At 31.7% G+C, this 21,091-nt stretch overlaps 2 protein-coding genes across 5 annotated transcripts; both read left to right on the top strand.

Annotated features, from left to right (window-relative positions):
• The first annotated feature begins 29 nt into the window (after positions 1 to 29).
• LOC107605213 (uncharacterized) lies at positions 30 to 3,631 on the top strand. The gene is made up of 7 exons (XM_016306999.3): positions 30 to 296; positions 422 to 470; positions 874 to 976; positions 1,197 to 1,292; positions 1,410 to 1,484; positions 1,865 to 1,934; positions 3,284 to 3,631. Exons 1-7 carry the CDS (start codon positions 30 to 32, stop codon positions 3,356 to 3,358), a joined length of 735 nt encoding a protein of 244 aa, XP_016162485.1. The 3' UTR covers positions 3,359 to 3,631.
• Positions 3,632 to 12,166: 8,535 nt separating this feature from the next.
• Positions 12,167 to 19,792, top strand: LOC107605212 (cation-transporting ATPase). Of its 4 annotated transcripts, none has more exons than XM_016306996.3 (7): positions 12,167 to 12,587; positions 12,691 to 12,793; positions 13,173 to 14,240; positions 14,496 to 14,558; positions 14,647 to 14,864; positions 15,435 to 15,553; positions 19,406 to 19,792. In XM_016306996.3, the coding sequence occupies exons 1-7, from the start codon at positions 12,516 to 12,518 to the stop codon at positions 19,500 to 19,502; spliced, it is 1,740 nt and encodes a 579-aa protein (XP_016162482.1). In that variant the 5' UTR covers positions 12,167 to 12,515; the 3' UTR covers positions 19,503 to 19,792. The 4 variants fall into 4 exon arrangements, with proteins under 4 accessions (XP_016162482.1, XP_016162483.1, XP_088346342.1 ...); XM_016306997.3 differs by having other exon boundaries at positions 13,173 to 14,192; XM_088490216.1 differs by having other exon boundaries at positions 12,202 to 12,587; positions 13,159 to 14,192.
• Positions 19,793 to 21,091: the final 1,299 nt, after the last annotated feature.

Consider the following 21,091-nt stretch of genomic DNA (forward strand, 5'->3'; position numbering starts at 1 on the left):
ATCAGCGTCACCAAAGAATCTAGAAAACAATGACTTCAGCGTTCTCTGGAGTAGCAGTGGCGCAAGGTCCAAGACTTCTTCTGAGGAGCCTCAGATTCTGCTCGAACTCGCACGCTAGCGTGAGAAATTGTCGTCCGTTCGCGATGGATTCTTCTTCTGTTAGGGTTTCTTCTTCCAATGGTGGCGGTGGCGACGGCGAGGTCCGGTTTCCGTTGTCATCGGCGGCGTCGGGCGCTCTGATCATTCAGAAGGGAGATATCACGAAGTGGTCCATTGATGGTTCCACTGATGCAATAGTATGCTCAAACTTTCCTCTTTTTTCTCTCTTTTTTATTTCTATTTGAAGAATGGTTTTGAAAAATAAATTATAAATAAAACAAGTTGGTCAATGTGTTTCTTATGCGAATTTTTTTCGTGCAAGGTGAATCCTGCCAATGAGAGAATGCTTGGAGGTGGTGGAGCTGACGGAGGTAACTGAATTTTTTTTCTTTTTTAATTTTAGAAGCTTAGAAAGATTTTGAACGCGTGTAAGTTATTGTTCTCAAATATGATCCCTGAAATTTGAAAATGTTGAAGAAGAAGAATGGAATAGAAAATTCATCATTTTTGCTTCAGCATCTAGAATTGAGTACTTATGTATAGACAGTATAAAACTATTTTTCCAATTGAATACTTAGGTTTGCATGACTATTCAAATAGCTTGGGTAAAAGTCAACGACATATGCAGTTGTTTGTGATCGGACGATAATGCAAAACTTTTTCAGTTGCATTCAAATTGATTCCTTAAAGTTTCAACGACGAGTTTTCATACTTTTTGGTAAGAATTGATCTAGCAAACTAGCTACGAATGACGCCATTTTATGTGACTTCCAGCTATACATAGAGCTGCAGGCCCAGATCTTGTTCAAGCTTGCCTCAAGGTTCCAGAAGTCAGGCCTGGAATCCGCTGCCCAACAGGGGAAGCAAGGATCACGCCGTGAGTTCTTATTACATTTAGAAAAGCATGTTTAAAATGAAGCTTAAACTTGTGAAAATTAGGCAATAAAAAGTATGTAAAAACAGCTTTTGCTGTAAAGGGAATATATACCAATGGTAATAACAAAATAGCACTTCTGTTATACTTGTGAATTGTTATACTATAACTTCCTTTGGTTATTTATTATAAACTCTTTTCTTCGTTCATGTGCACTGCACAGAGGTTTCAAGCTTCCAGCTTCTCATGTTATTCATACCGTTGGACCAATTTACCATGCAGATAATAATCCAGCTGCCTCTCTGGCGAATGCGTACAGGTAGGTTTTGTAAAGCCATGCTCTGTGCAAATATTTTGTTTCAGTTTATAATCTGAGTAAGTTTCATCCTTTTTGTGTTTTGGTTCAGTGACATTGTATTCTGAAATTGGTTTTCAGAAATAGCTTGAAGGTTGCAAAAGAGAACAGCATTCAGTATATAGCATTCCCAGCCATATCATGTGGTGTCTATGGGTAGGTTCATTTTCAATTTTCACCCTGCCATCCTAAATTTTAATGTATTTAGCCTTATGTTTTGATTATGAATAATGATCATTTAGGGCTAGCCAATGTGGCTGCACCAATGATTTGCTTTTAGGAGATTTATATTTAATTATTTCCAAGAATAAAAAGACCATTGTGGCTATTCGTTTTAGGAGTTTATCTTTGGAATTAAAAGAAAATCTACCCAAAAAATAACAGAATAGCTGATTATGATATCAAACACTATCTTTTGGAATGACCAATTTGTTGTCAAATCTCATAGTTTTAATTCCTTTCCTTTCAGCTCATTTTCAATTTTCCAATAGACCTTAAGCTTTTCATAGCAATTGCATAATGTTGCATGTTTTCAGCTACCCTTACGATGAAGCTGCTACGGTGGCTATTTCTTCCATAAAAGAGTTTCCAAATGACTTTAAAGAGGTACTTTATTACGTTTACGCCTTTTTTCTTTATTGGATGAGATATGATAAGAATAGTTATAATTAACTATACATTGCAATTCTTAATTTTAATAAAATGAACATTCACATTACTAATAGCCCTTTAGATATTGACAAATTTAAGCACTGTAATTTCACACTAGTGTTTGATAATTGTGAGATGTCCGGCAATATTATAGGCCAAGATTAAAGAAACCTATTAGTAATGTGACTAAATATTCAGAAGTGGTGATGATGGTGGTGGTGGGAAGGGGAGTGGGGCGTGGTTATGGGTTCGGTTTGAGGGTGAAGAGATGATTGAATGGTGATTTGGTATAGGAGAGAGAAGAAAAAGGGTTTCATTGATGTTTCATGACAAAAATAAGTTAGAGGAAGATAGTGTAGATTGGATAACTAGAGGGGAGGTGAGTGTAATTTACTAATTTACTTAAATATTGGCCTTCAATGTTGATCCAACAATTATGAAAGGTCTTTCTCATATCTCACTATAAACCAAGCTTCTTACAGGTTACATTGTGAATGCAAAACGTTATTACGTAATTATCTAATCATATGTAGTAAAATATAAAGATTATTCGCATATAATTACGTCAGAGATTATATGAAAAAATTGATATTATTGTTTACCACGTAATAGTATAGAGCACTTAAAACTGACTGCTTGTAAGACTAGTAGTGTCTTGGAAGCTCATTTCAACTTTTATTCAATAATTTTACATAGCAACAAAATATCAACAACTACACAAAAGAAGGATACACACACTCACACTGACACACATTTCTCACCTTTTTTTTGTAGTTGTTAAAATAATATAGTTGTTGGTGGGAGTTGTTAATGTAAGAGTTTTGTTTTACAAAAATAACTTATATTGTATAATCAAATTAGTTGTTATTATATAACTTTCCAAATAAACTCAATTCTCAATATTGTGATTGAGTTGTTATATTGGAACAATATGTCAAGTCACTTTATCTATTATTAGATGGAATGTGAAATCAATTAATCCAAATAGAATCCACATTTATTCAATGATAAGTAGGGTATTCAGTATATTGTCCCGTACGTAGTATGTATACACTTTTCTTTTTTTTCTTTTTTTTTATTCTAAGCATAGTGTTCCAAAGTTCAAAATCTCCGTACACGTATAAATTAAAATTAACATCTAGAATTGTAATATGAGCCATGAGACAACTTACTGAGTTATTTGAAATGTGAGAATTTAATTGTTGAAGATTTCAGATTTGTGTACAATAATGCTTTTATGACTTGAAAAGTACAAATTTGATTGGTTAATATTTATGTATTTAAATTCTAAACTTTTATTTCAGGTCCACTTTGTTCTGTTTTTGCCTGAAATTTATGACACTTGGGTAAACAAGGCAAAGGAGTTGCTGAAAGAGTAAATATGCTTCATCTTATACGGGTCCATAGAATTGAACACCATAACGCATTGTTCCACTTCAAACGGTTCCTTTTGGAAAAGATACAAGTTTTTGTAAAACTGCTTGAGGATGTAGTTTTCTCTTGAAAATTCGGGTGTTATATGTAATGACTTGGTTTGTACTAATTGAGATCCATTCGAGTGTTTGATACTTCTGGCTAAAATCATGGTGTGTATACATTTTGCATTTCTTCGGTTAAATAAATAACAAGCAATTTGTGGGCTTAACTACCAATTTCGCTGTCTGAAAGATCCAGCCGCTGATTAAAAACTCCTTGATGTTATTGACAATTCAGTCCTTGAATGATTTAAAAATGTGACCAAAAACACTTAATAATATTGCCCTATACTTTATGTAAGTAACAAAAATTTTCGTATTTAGCAAATGATTTATCTATTTGTCTTGAATTTTTGTATCAATATTTGAATAAATATTTAGAAGTTTTTAGATTTTTTTATTTAAAAAAATGGTCATTCACAATAAAAAATTAAAAAATTTACTTCAGATAAAATTATCAAATTTTAAGGATGAAAAAATTTATTTCAAACAGTAATAATAATTACAAATTTGCTTCAAATTTTTATTTCTAAAGCTTTTTTTTAGAATATATATTTAATATTTAATATCTGATTTTTTTTTTTTGTCGTATTTTTAAATTTTTGGGAACTTTTCTATTATTAGCAAGTTTTGGGGGTTTTTTTGTCAACAATGTTTACTTTCGGCTTCGGGTAGGGGTGTGCATGGGTCAGGTGAAACTAGGTTTGATGTGATCCAGACCCAACCCGAAATATATATCGGGCTTATTTATTAGACCCGAACCCGACCCTAGACCCGATAAAACCTATACACTTTCGGGTCACGATTATAACGGGTAAAAACCGAGCTGTTAACATTACATTACCTTGATACCTTCTTATAAGCTAGCATGTGAAAATATCCAAATTTCCAAAACTCCAACCATTATTTGACATAGTAAAATTCACTTAGAAAAATATAACAAGAACCAACTCTTCTCTAAAATTAATGTATAACCATAATCAATACTAATATTGTCTAATAGCACCAAATATTTAAATCAATACAAATAACACAATATTATACATTAGTCTAAAATCTTATGCATTTTAAACATAAAACATTAACTTATAGACTTATAATAACTAATAACACAAAATATTAAGGTTTACAATACTTAAATTCCACGTAAGAATAGCCATCATCCATCACTAATAACACAAAATATTAATTGTGTATGATGACCGGACCACCGGACCGAATTCGGGTGACCCGAGCCATGGTCCAGACCCGACCCGAAATAATGACCGGGCTTATTTTTTAGACCCTTACACAGCCCTACACCCGGTAAAATCACACCAAAATAGCCCCTAAAGTGTTCGAGGCCAAGCCGGATCTTCGGGGTCGGGCCGGACCATGCACACCCCTACTTTCGGATATCATTTTGATAGTTTACTCTCATTTGTGTGGATATATATATATTGTCTAATTTCAAAATTTATTAAAATGATATCTAACAATTAATTTAGTTTGCTTTAATTTTTTCTCTATCATTTTAAAAAGTAATCAATTTTATTCTTCTATTCAAGTCATTAGTTTTTACCATTCAATTAAATTCTTTAAAATTTGATTTGGTAAAGGTTTTTATTTTCTCAAAAAGTAATTTATAAAAATTAATTTTTAAAAGATAAATTTTTAAAAGTTGTAGTATTTATACTTGGTACATTAAATTAAAAATAATTTTTAATAAATACAAACAACAATGGTATTGAGTAAAATAGTTTTTAGAATTTGAAATACTATAATAACTATAAATATTATAAGAGTTAAATTTAAGAATTAATTAATTAAATATAAACACATGATTTTTTAATTTATCAAACATAAAATAAAATATTTGTGCTTACCTTTCCAAAATACTACATTTAAATTAAGCCTAAATTCAAGGTCTCAAAGACATCATTTTCCTTTTTCATCGTTTAAATTATCTTGTAACATGTGACTTGCTGAATTAGATTAAGTAATATTTATATAAACTGGCAACATGCTGTTCGGTTACGTTATAAGAAGTGAAATCCCAAACTAACTGAATTGCACAAAAACAGATTCAAAATATAAAAATTGTAACACCCTAACTTTTAGCACGTCATAATCGTACCCTAACTTTTAGCACGTCATAATCGTACCAAAAGTAAGGAGTTACTAACCTATTTTTTTTTATTATCTATTTAATATTGAGCCTTTACGTCGATATCGTGTTTCTGTTTTTAAGAAAATTCCAGAAAATAGATTTTAGTAACTAAAATCACATAACAAAAGATCTTCAAATAATAATCACATAATTATTAATAATAATAGATACTATACAATTAAATTCAATGTAAAACTCAAATATAATACCTATCTCTCTGGATAAAATAAAAACCCTAAAGCGACAAGGGCGAGAGAACTCTATAAAAACAACAGGAATCACAAGTAAATCTACTAGTCGTCTGCATCTCCTTACTGAATCTTCGAACCTGTGTCACGCTGAAAGGGTGAAAGATTTTGGGGTGAGAACAAACCACACGTTCTTAGTAAGGAATGGGAATGCCGTAAAAGTAATGAATTTAATGCAAATAATTAACTTACATAGTAAAACTATTTTAGTAAAACTATTTTGTTAAACTTTTGAAAATACTTTTATTTCTACTTTAGATAATTAATTACTTTTCTTTAAATTTCTAATCTCAATACTGATTTTAATTACAAAATTAGCCATACTAACCATCTCTCAGCTACATAATCATTTTTTTTCACAACATCTCACCTCAATACATCCGTGAACTAACAGCACAAGTAAGGATTCAAACCAACATACAAACAAGTTAAACAGCACAATCACAGAGAAGTAATACAAGCAAACACAACCAAATACAAATATGCAAACAACATGATGCATGTCTATTCTTAATGCAGGCCATGAGCTCATGTGTCGGTTGCCTACTCGCTCCCGACATTACCCGGGCGCAAGTCCCAGATATGGCTTTCCAGATACATACAGTGTGCTTATAAGTCGTAGGGTTAGGCCGCATACAATGTAACTTTCCAAATCAATAAGCGTACATCTGGAAAACAATTCTCAGTGTGTGGGCGTCCCCACTTTACATTTGGCGCTAAGGCCCAAACAATGTCACATCTGCTCTCCTGTGGCAGTCATTTCATTAATTAATGTATTCCTTTAATCTTTGTTCCCTGCTCTCCTATGGCAGATATCCTTTTAGTTAATATATTCTCTAATCTTTATTCTCTGCTCTCATGTGGTAGAGATTCTATTAATTATCTTTCAAACCCTTTTCAAAATATTTTCAAGTAATAAATCGTTTTCAATATTCACATCGTTCAAAATATCAAATAGAATCAAATCATTTTCTTTAAAACTAAGCCTCTTTCTATTTCAATAAAATTAGCCCGTTTCAAATCTTTTGTTTTTGAAAATTAAAGGAAATTCTTTTCTTCATTCAGACTTTACAAATACCTCCAACCATACTCGTTTAACATTTAATACTAACCAAAATCACCTTCTTGCGTATTTTTACCGGCCCTTCATCAGCACCTATTCACCATCATACTAGATACTACTACCAAAATCAGTTATCATCCATTTCCATAACCATAAATTCCAGCATCAAACACAGTCTCAATTTAAACCCAATTCATAAACTCAAATCACATTTCAATTTAACAAGCAACACCAAATTGACCAACACTCACAATTACAACCAATTCTCGTCAATTAGACACACAAAACAAGTGTAAACTATTTGCAATTACTCAATAAACTTCTTGGCATTCTTAAATTAAAAACTTGTAATTTTAAAAACGAAACTCCCTACCTCCGTATGACATCAAAATTAACGATAGCTCCGGAGAAGCTTTTCTGACCGAACTGCTAAAGAAGAAAACGTCAGAAATCATCTGTGCTTCCTAGAACTCCAGTTAGCCGAACTCAAAGGGAAGAGGAGTTACGTCACCGTCAACTTCTACTGGACAAAAATAACGTCAATGTGTAGAGGATGAGGATACGAACACTTTTACCGGATTAGATTTTTAATTAGAATTACGGATCTCAAAAAATCGAAGTCGAAAATCTTATGGTCATGGAGGTTCTCTCTTCCTCACTCTCGGTTCCTTTCTTTTCTTTCAAGTTCAGTGACAAATGAAGAGAAGTGAATATGGATTCTTGATTAAGTGACATTAGTTTATTGAAATGAAAGGACATGTGTCATACTTATATATATATATATATATATATGCTTATGAACCACACTTCTTATTTCTTTTCTTATGGCTTCGGTGGAAGAAAGAAAAGGGGTAATGAAATTATATGATTATTAAGATACATGTGTCATGTTTATATATATAATAGCTAACTTTGGCTTTCCTTATCTTTCCTTTGGTTTCCTTAAGGCTTCGGCCAAAGGAAGCATAATAATAATAATAATAATAATAATAATAATAAATTTAATATTTGTCTAATCAAAATATATATTTTTGATAAATAACTTAAATTTAATAAAATAAATAACAATTAAATTAAACTTTAATATTTATAAAATTATATTTAATTATTTTTGTTGAAAATAATTTTTTTTAAAATTATATCTTGATATAATATAATAACTTATAAATAGTTAATTATTTAATTTTTAAAAATTCGGGGTCTTACATCCTACTCCACTTATAAAAATTTTCGTCTTCGAAAATTGATGCAAGATGAAAAAAGTTCAAACTAGCTTTACTTTTGAACACATTAGGAAAAAAAGTAAAATATTTTGGCATATATAAGACGTAACATATAAGAAAGAAGCTTTAAGGTCTCACCATATATATATACTTATAAAGTTTTCAAATCCAAGATATTCTTATGGCTTAAAAATATAGGGAAGAAGTCTGGTGTAAAGCAAAAGATACAAGATAGGCTCGATGCAAAAAGGTTACAAGGCACGCTGATATTAGAATGACAGGTATATCGTTTGCACACAGAACTCATACCAACTTTAGAGCTTCAGCTGCCTAAACTTCAACATGACGTAACTTCACCATTTCCAATCATACCATATTAAACAGATTCTCTGTGGATTCTCAACCTCATCAAACATTTCGCAACCCACTAATAGGCACAAGTCTAACTTCAACAAAACTCCTTCGCAAGAATCAAGTTCCTCAACTTCCTGTGACGTCGCACACTTACAAACTCCACCTCCCGCATCCGCACAATGTATCTTAAAGACCTAACATATCTCTTGCTATATCTAATGATCGCACGTGTCATCAAAACAAATCTCGAGCCACTCAAAATGATACAAGACCTCAGAGAAAGGACAAGCAACAAGGATAATATTTACAAAGATTTCTATGTTTCTCTTTGATGCAAGTCCAAAGTTACATCAGAGAATACATGAGCCAAGAAAAAGAGTTTAAACAGCACAAGGCAGATATCCAAGGAATCGCATGTTACTCTAAAACAAGCTTGAGTTACCTAAAAGGATATCAAACTTAGGAAGATCTTACTCACTTGACTTAATATTTTGAGTCATTATTGTAATAAATACTATACTATTAAATATGATTATATATAGTATATATAAAAGTTAAGTATACTTATAATAGATTTTATTATAATCAAACTAAAAAAAATTTAATTATCTTTTTTTTTTAATTTTAAATATTATTTACTATCTCATTGAAAAAGTGAATAATAATAATCACTCACATAATTAAAATATATCATCCTAATATACACATGACACTACATATATCAAAGATTACTATATGTGATAAATTATTTCTTTATTTTTCTAAAGATAATTTATATGTAATTTAACTAATTTTTATAACATATGAGCCAAGAAAAAGAGTTTAAACAGCACAAGGCAGATATCCAAGGAATCGCATGTTACTCTAAAACAAGCTTGAGTTACCTAAAAGGATATCAAACTTAGGAAGATCTTACTCACTTGACTTAATATTTTGAGTCATTATTGTAATAAATACTATACTATTAAATATGATTATATATAGTATATATAAAAGTTAAGTATACTTATAATAGATTTTATTATAATCAAACTAAAAAAAATTTAATTATCTTTTTTTTTTTAATTTTAAATATTATTTACTATCTCATTGAAAAAGTGAATAATAATAATCACTCACATAATTAAAATATATCATCCTAATATACACATGACACTACATATATCAAAGATTACTATATGTGATAAATTATTTCTTTATTTTTCTAAAGATAATTTATATGTAATTTAACTAATTTTTATAACATATGATTTATTGCATAATTTTTTTCCTCTTAATATGAATAAATTGATGAATTTAATATATAAAATATAATTTATATTATTTAACATACAAAATAAGTAACTTAAGCCAATTATCTAAGACAATAAATATAATAATACAAGTATCTATATATTTATTAGTATTAAAAAAATATACAAATAATATAAACATGATTTTGTTTGTAGAATAACAATAATAAAGGTTATTATTAATTAAATTAATTACATAATAAAAAATTATAAATAATTTTTAAATAATAATAAAAAATAAGATCACTATTTTTACATACTATAAAATTTTTAAAAAAAATTAGACAATAAATCAATCCTCAATAAATTATATATTAGCTCTGTTAAAAAAATTAAATGATATATTAGATATTACTATTTGTGTACTAATATATATATATATGTGTGTATTATCGATTATTAAGTTATAATTAATTTTTAACTCAATTTTTGGTAATTAAAATTTAAATGATTAAAATTATTAAATGCCAAATATTTTGCCGTTAATTAATTTTGTTTTTGTTATTAAAGTTTTAAAAAAGGTGAGTTGTTAATTAATTCTGAATTCAAATTTAAATTTAAATTTGCGTAAGAAAATATTTTAAATTTTTTTCATTAACCAGAATTAATTTTGAAATAAAAAATTATTTTGTACATCATATTATAAAATAGTGTAGTCATTTATTTTTTTATTGGCAATTATTGTCAAATAAAATGATATAAAAATGGAAAAAAATATATTCCAATCTAGGAATAATAACTTATTTTTCAATAGAATAAATTATATATTAAATAACAAAAGTTATTATAGTTTCTTTTTACACAATTTAATATACTCAACTACGGTGTTTTGGTAATATTACCAACAAATATTAATCAATCTAATAGCTTTTTTAATGACATAAGTTTATAAATTTAGAAGTTTGAAAATCATGTCATAAAATATAAAATTTTAACCGATAATAACGTTGATCATGTTAGTTGACTTCCTGAATGAATATGATACTAATAAATAAAACCGTCACAGTTAAATTTTAACAAAGCCAAATCTCCATAAGTATTGCTATTATCAATGAGAATTGTTCTACTTTCAAGATAAATACTATTTTCTTTCACTGTATTTTCCAACTCGGCAGGTCGAGAACTAATCCTCCACGGATTGAAACTCTATTTATCAAGGGTCTGTCGCTAACCAATCGCTAACCAATGAGTTGTTGTTACATACACAAGGTGAAATTCGAAATTCTAATACTTATTTAGGTAGACGAGTGAGATGACCACTCAATCAATCCAAATCAGTTAAGACAAAGACTAAGTATTTTTAATATTTTTAATATTAAAAATAATTAAATTTTAATTTTAATTATAACTTTGTAAAATATTTATAGTAATAATTATATATATCTTTTATTTAATTTTTTTTATTAAAAAATATATATATATTTTTATTAATTATCCCGTACAATATACGAAAACATATACTAGTTGAAGCAAAATCAAATAAGATTCGATAAATCATTTTAATTTTTCACTAAAATAAGATGGGGAGTACTTCAATTTTGAACAAAAATCATAATGGGAGTACTTTGATTTTGCCTAACTTAAAAAAACATTTCTGGCATATAAAGTTGTATTAATTTGATTTAGGAATTAATGACTTTATTTTATTTATTTCAAAAAAATATTTCATTAAAAACTACATTATTCTAAATGTGCACACAATATAGAAAATAAAACAAAATTATAGATAAAAAAAAAGGAAAATGGAATGAAGTAAAAATAAAATGTTTAAATAAAATGTTTAGATGGATAAGAGTGAAAAAAGTGAAGAACTGAAAGATTGAAAAATTTAACAATTCTATTAGCTAGTGTAACCAACGGTAACTAATTAATACTTTTTTTGAATTATTTATTTAAAAGATACGTAAATTTAAATTATCATGTGAAATATTTAAAATTTAATAAAAAGAAACATCTAAAATAAAAAAATCATTATCTGATTTTCAATATGCGATAATTAATTAAGATAACATTAAAGTAGTTCTCAAATAATTTTAGATAACGTATTTTATTTTCAATAAAATTTTTATTATCCAAAAGAATTTGAATATTTTTTTTGAGATAAATTAGTTTTTTTATTATTTTAAAGAAAATTAATTTATTTTTAATATCTTTTAAAATCTAATTAACTTATTATAAAATTTATTAAGAATTATTTATTTGACATGTATATTAAAAATTGATTACAAATGAAGAAAAAACCAATTTATTTATCAAAAGTAATAAATCTAAAATTGATTAGAAATTACCTATTTAATTAATTACTTATCTCTTCCCTCCTTGCATACTCCATTCTCCCTCCAACATGTGGATTTGATTTTGTTTAAAATATTTTGAACATCATAAAGAGACATAAACCAAGCAAGGCACCTTTCTTGTGTGTCCTCACATGTTTAAGCATTTCAGCACACGTTGCAATAACAAGTAACAACATCCTTGAAACAAAAACACATTTTGCTTTGCTCGCACAACATTTAAAACCCCGCTCCCTCCTTCTCTCTCTCATTCAAATTAATTTCAGATCCATTCATCCATCATCCCTTTTATTTCCCACCAACCCTAAATTCTCCCAACCACACTCTATTAGCTGCTTTTCCCTTTTCTTCTCTTATTCTCTCTTGATCCTTTAACTTCAAAACCTAATATGGGAATTATTGACTCTTAGATTGTTAGATGATACCTACTGTGTTACTATGGAAGAACACTGCAATTCGGAACTTGCTACATCCGAAAAGTCTATGTTAACTACACAATCGGACTCCAAGGTTGGATTTTTAATATATAGGGTCTTGGATTTTAGTGTTCCAGTTCGTTTTACTATATAATCTGAACCAATTTTCCCTCTTTCCTTTACTTTTGTGCTTTTAGATTTTTGGGGAGAAGCGTGGAAGTTCCCATTTCAGAGAGAAGCACGACCTACCTCGGAAACGGGTCAAAATTAGGGATCTTGAATCCGTGGTTCAGTCGGCGGGTAACTTCATATTTTTGGCTCAATCTACTTCGACATTTTCTCCCCGCCACCATTGGAAACAAAAATTCGGTTTTTTCAATAAAAAAAACAAGTTTTAAGATAAATATCGGTTATTAGTGGTGGATGTTAGATTTTTATGTTTTAGAAGTTTTCAATTTTTAAATTCAATATTGTAACTGATGTTCAGCTTATTTGCATTTGAATGTTAGTTATCACTTATTCAAAAACATAACTGCAAGTTGGACTTATTTTCCGATTTATTTATTTGAATCCTGTGCGAAAATTTTCATACCTATGTTACGGGTTGTTGTGTTAGTATTAGCCATAACTTGCACTTCTCGTCAAGTAAAAACCATAATTTGCAGTTGGAATTTTGCAGCACAAACTAGTACTCATTATTCAGATTTTACAAGGCAGGAAGAACATTGTGATTGGCAGGCAGTTAGTGAGAAGGAGGTGTCACGAGTGGCTGAAATCCCCGAAGCTATGGAAATGGATGTTTTCGATGAACAGGAAACCAAGAGGGAAGTAATCCAGGAGGGACCCAGGAATCTCGATCTTAACAATGATGCATGTGGGGGCAAATTTTCCTCTACGGATACAAGAGGCGGATGTGTTGAGAATCTCACTAATGTATCAAAGCAAGAGAAGGAACAAGGTGGTAATCTTATGATATCAAGGGGAATTAATGTCGATCTTAATGCAGAAGATGTTACTAGTTCTATAAATTTGGAAGCAACACATCGTCATAAAGGATACAGTCATCTTAAATCTAAAGATGTTTCAGAGAGTGGAAGCTGCTCTGGACCAATAGAGGAGAAGGATCCAATGAGGATATGGAAGGAGATGAAGCAAAATGGGTTTCTTTCTTCGTCTCATGGAGGCATTCCGGTGCCAAAACAACGTGGGAGAAAAAGCAAAAATGAAATGCTCAAGAAAAAGATGGAAATTGCTAAGAGAGAACAGGTAAGCAGGTTTACAAAGATTGCTGCTCCAAGTGGACTACTTAATGACCTAAACCCTGGAATTATAAATCATGTAAGAAATAGAAAGCAGGTCCATTCAATAATTGAAGCTCTTGTAAGGTCTGAAAATAATGAACACAACAATGCTGGGAGTAATCAAACTGCACACCGAACAAATGTAAGCACTGAAAACAGAAAAAGGGACTTGGATTATATGGCTGATGGGAGCAGACATACGAAAAAACATGTGGGAAAAATGAATGATTCCCCTTGGATTATGGATAGTAGAGTTTGTGATCGTGACAAGTCCATGTTAGAGAAATCTAACCTTCGAAGTTGTTCGTCACACTCGATGTTTGAAAGAGGAGATGATATTTTAGCTTTGAAATTGTCATCTTCAACGAAGGCATTGATGGGTTCGACCACTTTGTCAAGTGAGGAATCATCAAACTTAGCAATCGTTCCTTCTCTTTCCCTAAAAGGCTAGCCACTCTCCCTATCCCCCCCCCCCCCCTCCCCTTTCTTTTTCTCTTCAGTTTTAGATGTTTGCCTTCGCTTTCATTTATGCATATCTTTAAATAGTTTCATGTAATGCATAAATAAAAGGAAGGATCAATTGTTTCACCATATTTTCTGTTTGTGTTTGAGATTTAGCAGTTGTTTAAGATAGTAGGAAATTAATTCTTTACATGTGCTTCTCTGGCTCTGCTGATGTTGATTCTTCTATCTTTTATCAGCTGCTACTGTTGCTTCACAATGGTTGGAGCTTCTATATCAAGACATTAAAGGGCGTCTTTCGGGTAATGGCCATATTTATTCTGTTTGAGCTGTTTTTAGAAGTGTAATTGCTTATGTTTGCTTTTCGGACTTTTTTTTCTACATTGTTAGCTTTGCGCCGCAGTAGGAGGAGGGTTCGAGCTGTAATCACTACTGAGTTGCCTTTTCTTATATCAAAGGAATTTGCAAATAATCAAGAAAATGACCCTTTTGCTGCGAAAATGACTGCGGGAATTTCCACTAGCAAACCAGCAGATGTGCATCGGGCAAGATGGACTGCGTTGTTTGATCACATGGATGAAGCACTTTCAGAAGAGGAAAAACAACTTGTAAGTTTGAAAAGGACAAATAAAATAAAATATGTGTTGCACGGTCTTAAGGGTTATTTGCATTTCGTTTAGATCTGCAATGCAATGGTATAGTGATATGAATGATAAGCACAGAGAGAGGGAGGGAAAAAAGAGAATAAGGGGGGGGGGGGGGAGGGGCTACATACATTAAAATTGAAACATCTTAATGCTGTCATCTTCATTGTCACTCTTGGAAATTTGGTAAAACAATGTTGTTTTAGCACGAGTCTCTGTTGTGTCTCCAAAACTTGGAATCGAGTTTTTATACTTTTATGTCCTTATGGTTACATACCACTCCATCTCCTCCAATAAGATACAAACCTTGTGAAGTTTCTTGGTTTATGTCTCAAAAGGTCCAAGATACATACATTATTGGACCTTTTTAATACCAGTCACAAAATTCGAAATTGAAAGAAAAGCATTTTGCATAAATTGGAAATCCATTAGGGTTTAGGGTTTCGGGTTCATGATTCAGTTATTTGTGATTCAATTACAGAAATTTTTGCCTTTTTCATCCAAATCTGGAGTATTTTTGGTTCACAATTTCAGGAAAGTTGGTTGAATCAGGTAAAAGAAAAGCAAGTGCTATGTGACCAAGGTCTGCAACAAGTAAACTGGAACATTGCATATGGTTTGCAACAGATGGGAACTTCCGAAAATGATTCCAGGTAAATTTATTATGTATCTTATAAAGATTGGCAATATGTCTCTTCTAAAACAAAGTCAAGCTTTCTGCATTAGAAGAGGTTTTGTTTATATAGCCATATCTTCTGACATGGATAGAGGTTTCTTAATGCAATCTTTTGATGGAAAATACCATCCTGTTCATACATAGCACTAATAAATAATTGTTTCCCTTAATACTCATAAATTTTACGCGATCAAAAATTCCCTTGATCTAGAGTTGTTACTAGAAGAGATAGTGTGTTTTTCTTTGACGCTGGATTGAAACTACTAAAATTTTCTCAAAGAGTCTTCCGATTTTATGTATGAGATGGACTATAAGTTGCTCTTGTGCAACATAGTATCTAAGGCTAATAGTCCAGATGACTGAGGTTGTCAAACCTTAGAATGTATGTAACTCATGAAGTCTCAAGATTAAGTAACTCAAGTCTTAAACTTATAAGACTTTACACAACAACAAAATCCTATCTCACTAGATGAAATTAGCTATATGGATCAAACGACGCTACTAAGTCTTGCTATGGATCAAACAACTAATAAGAGTTTACCCATTTTTACAAAAAATCATGATAAAAGAAAATAATTAAATTAAACAGCATTTATTACTTTGAGTGCTAAAGATTGTGTAATTTGAGTGGCTATTAAATGGAGTTTATGATAGATCTGCCAGTGTGAGAGATAGACAAACTTTGCCCATTACCCCATGATGTTGGTCAGATGCCTGATAAGGTGATGCAGGTTTGAGAATTCTGGAGTGACATCTGAGGTTGCTCCAAAATATGGATACCAAGCTTAGTCTATCACCTATTCAGGTGTTGTGATAGAGGCAAACAAGTGTGAAATTATGGTGTGGGAGTCCTAGCAGGAGTAACTCAAGCATTTGAAGGGAGTTGAGATGAATGAAATGTAGGTCTCGATGTATATGCATGAGGGGCAGAATTGCGAGACAGTAGGAAAATAATGAGAATGAGAAATACTTTAGTTAGCAATGTAGTGAGGAGATTAGAAGCATAGACTCATAGTTGGCATACAGTGGTAGGGTGGAGGTGTAGGCTGAAACCCTTGATCAACCCTATGCCAGGAGTTGAAACTAGTATGACTGGCTTTTGGCGTAGTTGACAAATCATGGAACTATGTTCCGAGTCACCCTTCCGGCTCTTTGTCATCTGTCCACCAGATCTACCACCACGATAACCACCATGTTTGCCTCTAAAATTGTGTTAGCCTGGGATGCAAAATGCGCTTGAAGAACTAGTGTGCAGAGAACTTTGCATTTGATTCAGCTTGAGGTTTGTGAGTCATGAGATATGGCTCCACTTAAGGCATAGAGTAGGGCTTAGACTTGATGTTTATGGAGGTGACAAATGCATCGTGTTCACTTCCGAGCCTAGCAAGGATGACAACAATGTGTTCTTGCTCAGAGACTGGACTTACAACAGAGGCCAAGGTGTTCATGACAGCTCAAATGTGGAGGAGATATTCGTTAGGAGGTTGCAAAGTCTTTGATATGGTGCTCAACTCTAGTTTCCATTGTTGTGCACATGCTCTTGTTCGCGATGCAAAGCAGGGATCATGTTTCTCCCACACTTGCCATGAGAACTCACAATCGACAATAAGTATGAGCACCGAGTTGGTCTTCGTCGATGTCAACCATGCGAGGAGCATCTGATCTTGCTCATCACAAAGCTCATACTCGCTAGAGACGCGGTTGTTGAGAGCATCCTTTGGCGACGCAAGTTGTAGAGGATGAAGAGCACATTGATCAATTAGAATATGAGATTAAAGAGGCGATTGCCTTTAATGCTGATAGGACTTGATGTTGCCAAAGAAGAAAGTTTCAATCTTCGAGTTGTAGAGAGATATTCGGGAGAGGACGCGCGAAGGAGGTGGAATTGTTGGCAGTGACAGATTTCCTAGGTGTTGGAGGGAGGATCCATGCTCAATCTGAATCACTTGATACCATGAGTTTAAGAGAGAGGGATGGAGAAGAACGAGGGAAGAGAGAAGAAAGAGTTGACAGAATTGATCAGAGAAAGTGAATATTCATTCTATTATTATTACTGAGTTTAAACACAGTTCAATGCTTATATACATAGCAAAGTAGTTTATTTAGTAAGCTAGTACAAAGGGATAGAAGGGACTTTTCATGCTTAAGTTAATTGCAAGATCTATTTTAGTTGGAACTTACCCTAACTATCTAACAGATTAACCTAACTGATTCTGCCTCTTCTATACTTTTCAGTAGCGTTTGGAAGGGAGATTGAGATTGAAAATAAATTAAGTCTCTGTTTTGTATTTAGTGTAAAGTGTACAAGACTGAGTTATATCTTAGTATCTTGTTTGGTTTAAGATAAAAAAAAATGGGGACTTAAATAAGTGAAATTACTAAAATACCCTTACTAATTAAAAAAATCAAAATAAAACCCTAGTCCTTCCCCCCCCCCCCCTCTCTCTCTCTCTCACACACACACACACACACACAGTGGCGGTTTCCATCCCTCCACGGCGACGACAGCACCCAACACCGTTGTGTCAATCATCGTGTTCGTTGCGTCCTGTTCTGTTGTGTCGTGTTCGTTGCCGCCGTGTTCATTGGGTTGTGCGTTCTGCCATCGTGTGTTCCAGTTCTGCGCTGTGCTTGCCGATGGTCTGCCGTCTGTTCCCTATTGTGCTTGCCGCGCCGCCTCTGTTTGAATTCCAATTCGTTGCCGCCGTAGTTCCAGTTCCAATATCTCCCACTATTCTCTTTTCTGTTCTGATTTTGTAATCTTGTGTTATGAATCTGATTTTGACATGTTTATGAGATTGTTATTTTTGGTATTATTAATGTTGGTGGTGGTGGAATTTGGTGATGGCAGTGGTGTGGTGGTGGGGTGGGAGGTGGGGTGGGGTTGAGGGTAAGAAGTAAGGGTTGTGAGAAAGTGTTGGCAGCGGAGGAATTGTGAAGGGTAAATTTGGAATATGAAATTTTGAATGAGGGTATTTGAGGAAAAAAAGTTATTGAAGTTTTAGGTTCGGTTTCCAAAAATTTCAGTTCTCTATTTTCTCATTTTTTGGAGGTACTGAAAGAATTGAAATTGTGTTCTGGGATTAAAATTTTAATTCCAGTTTTTAGCTACTAAACACAATTCTAAGTTTCAGTCCCTCAGTTTCGGTCCCAGTCCCAATATCACAAAACAAACACTACTAGGTAGTGTTTGAAAGAGAGACTGAGACTGAAATAAATCTCAGTATTGTATTTGGGGTAAAGTGGGAGATAAAGACTAATATAAGAATGAAGCTCTAATTTAATTTGTACAAAGGGTAAAGTTGGAATTAATTAAAGGAAATGGAGGTATTTTAGGTATAAAATGTTATTAAAGTTTTAGTCTCCATTCCCAAAAATTTCAATACTCTGTGTTTCTACTTTTTGTAGGTATTGAAATACTAAAATTTTGGAAACAGACTGAAATTTTAGTATCAGTTTCTAGGCCAACAAACATGTATTTAATCTTAGTCTTCCAGTATCTTAAAATAAACGTTACTTAAGGCTGCATTTGGAAGGGAGATTGAGACTGAGAGACATAGACTAAATTAAGTTTCTGTATTGTGTTTAGTATAAAATATACAAGACTGAGTTATGTCTCAGGATTATATTTGGTTTAAGATAAATATGAAGACCGAATGATAGTTTAGAATTTGAAAAATTAAATGAGTGTTTTTGGAAAGAAATATTATTAAAATTTTGGTTTCTATCCCTACAAATTTTGGTCTCTTGTATCCCCAGTGTTTGAAGGAATTGAAATTGTGTTCTGGGATTAAAAATCTCTCTTATTTATTTATTTAATGTTGTGCAGGGTCACAGGATTAGATGGTTCAGAGAAAGAATTAGCAGTTAATGCAGCTGCAGCTTCAATATATTCAACATGCAATTTTTTACTGTCAGAGAGCTAAGTATTTGACAAGTTTGATCTGTTTACCTTATTTTATTAATTATTCAGAATTAGTAGCGAGGTTCTTGTAATTGCCATGAGCATGCGAAAATACTAAAGATTAGGTTCCCAAATGAGGGAACCATGATACCTGTCATCACTGTAACACTAGCTGTTTTTACCTTCTAAAATCTTTACTTGTACCAATAATTGTTAGAATTAGAATTCTATAGCAGTTAGATGTTCTTCATTTCTGTATTTTAGTTACAGAAAACAATGATCAGCATCTATTTTAACATCAGTTGGAAGCAAGCTAGGATCAGTGCTTTCTCTTTTTTTTTTTCTTTGGTCTTGAGTGCTTTCTCGCTTGTTCAATTTAAATAAAGTTTCGCATTCGAATCTTGTGAATGTGAAGAGTGGGCTTAAAAATGACTTACGATAGTTTATTTCATTCTTTAATAGTGAGCTGGTTAACTTGAATCTAATTAGTTGAGTTAAATGGATTTGAATTTTGGTACTTTGGACGTTGGACTCTATAAATGTAAAGATTCATTTTAGCAAATTATTCGAAACAATAATATATTGACCATTCTCTTAAAAGGTATGTATTTTAATAGAGATGTCAAAAATATCTTAGGAAGATATTTGTTTCGTTACACTTTAAAAGCATCACTTATGGGAGAAAATAGCAGTTTAAAGGAAATAACGTTTTTATAATATACTAAAATCAAATTTCACAATCTATCATCTAATAATCAAAGGAAATCATCTAATAGTCAAAAGAAAACATCTCTACATAGATAATTATAAAGTTTTCATTGAAATATCTATCTCTTTTAAAATACAATATTATGAAATTTAATAAATTTTCACAATGAAAAAACAAATTTTCTTATTGGTAAAGATCAAAATGTGATGAAATCAATATAGAAATTAGGGGAATTAAAGTAGGCAATTTGTGTGTGTGTGTGTGAGTTTTTTCCATATTACAAGTTTATAACAATTCAGCCACACTACTTTCATACACACAATACTAGAAGAGTTCACATCCACAACTCAACTTCTCAAATTTGAGTGTGGTCATTTCAAAGGCACAAGATGTGCCATTAGACATTAGTACAAGCCTCCAACGATGGCAATATGTTGGATGAGTGCAAGTGAGAGACAAACACAATAGAAACAGAGATACCACAAATTTATAACTGATAAAAGTTTGAGTAAATGTCCTTTTTAATTCCAGACTATTTGTTTAAAGGATAAAACAGTCTTCCACAATTCAAAAATCTTTAACAGGTCTCCAACTATTTAAGTAATTAGTCTAAGCGGCTCGTATAATCTGCTGATGTATCAATGACAGATTAGACTAATAATAAAGACTGCTTAGACCAGTTACTTAAATAGTTGAAAAATAGATAAGAATATTCAAATTATAGAGTGTTATTTTGTCATTCGAATAAATGGTCCAAAAAGAGTATTTGTTCAAAATTCTTTGCCCAATCTATTTGACAAACAAAAAACCATTAGTTTTATTGTTTCACCCTTTGCTTCTCTCCGATCACTCCATATTTGGCATGTTTTCCTCATTCCCTTCTTTTTTCGTTAAACTATTTT

The sequence above is a fragment of the Arachis ipaensis genome, chromosome B6 (assembly GCF_059453495.1).
Source record: "Arachis ipaensis isolate K30076 ecotype BB chromosome B6, ASM5945349v1, whole genome shotgun sequence".
Classification (NCBI taxonomy): Eukaryota; Viridiplantae; Streptophyta; class Magnoliopsida; order Fabales; family Fabaceae; genus Arachis; species Arachis ipaensis.

Excerpts from the sequence above, each read along its gene's own strand:
- LOC107605213 (XM_016306999.3), top strand. The coding sequence starts at position 30 with ATGACTTCAGCGTTCTCTGGAGTAGCAGTGGCGCAAGGTCCAAGACTT. Across the intron at positions 1,485-1,864 it reads ATATCATGTGGTGTCTATGG|CTACCCTTACGATGAAGCTG; the intron begins GTAGGTTCATTT and ends GCATGTTTTCAG. Across the intron at positions 1,935-3,283 it reads TTCCAAATGACTTTAAAGAG|GTCCACTTTGTTCTGTTTTT; the intron begins GTACTTTATTAC and ends CTTTTATTTCAG.
- LOC107605212 (XM_016306996.3), top strand. The coding sequence starts at position 12,516 with ATGGAAGAACACTGCAATTCGGAACTTGCTACATCCGAAAAGTCTATG. Across the intron at positions 12,794-13,172 it reads ATCCGTGGTTCAGTCGGCGG|CACAAACTAGTACTCATTAT; the intron begins GTAACTTCATAT and ends GGAATTTTGCAG. Across the intron at positions 14,559-14,646 it reads CATTAAAGGGCGTCTTTCGG|CTTTGCGCCGCAGTAGGAGG; the intron begins GTAATGGCCATA and ends CTACATTGTTAG.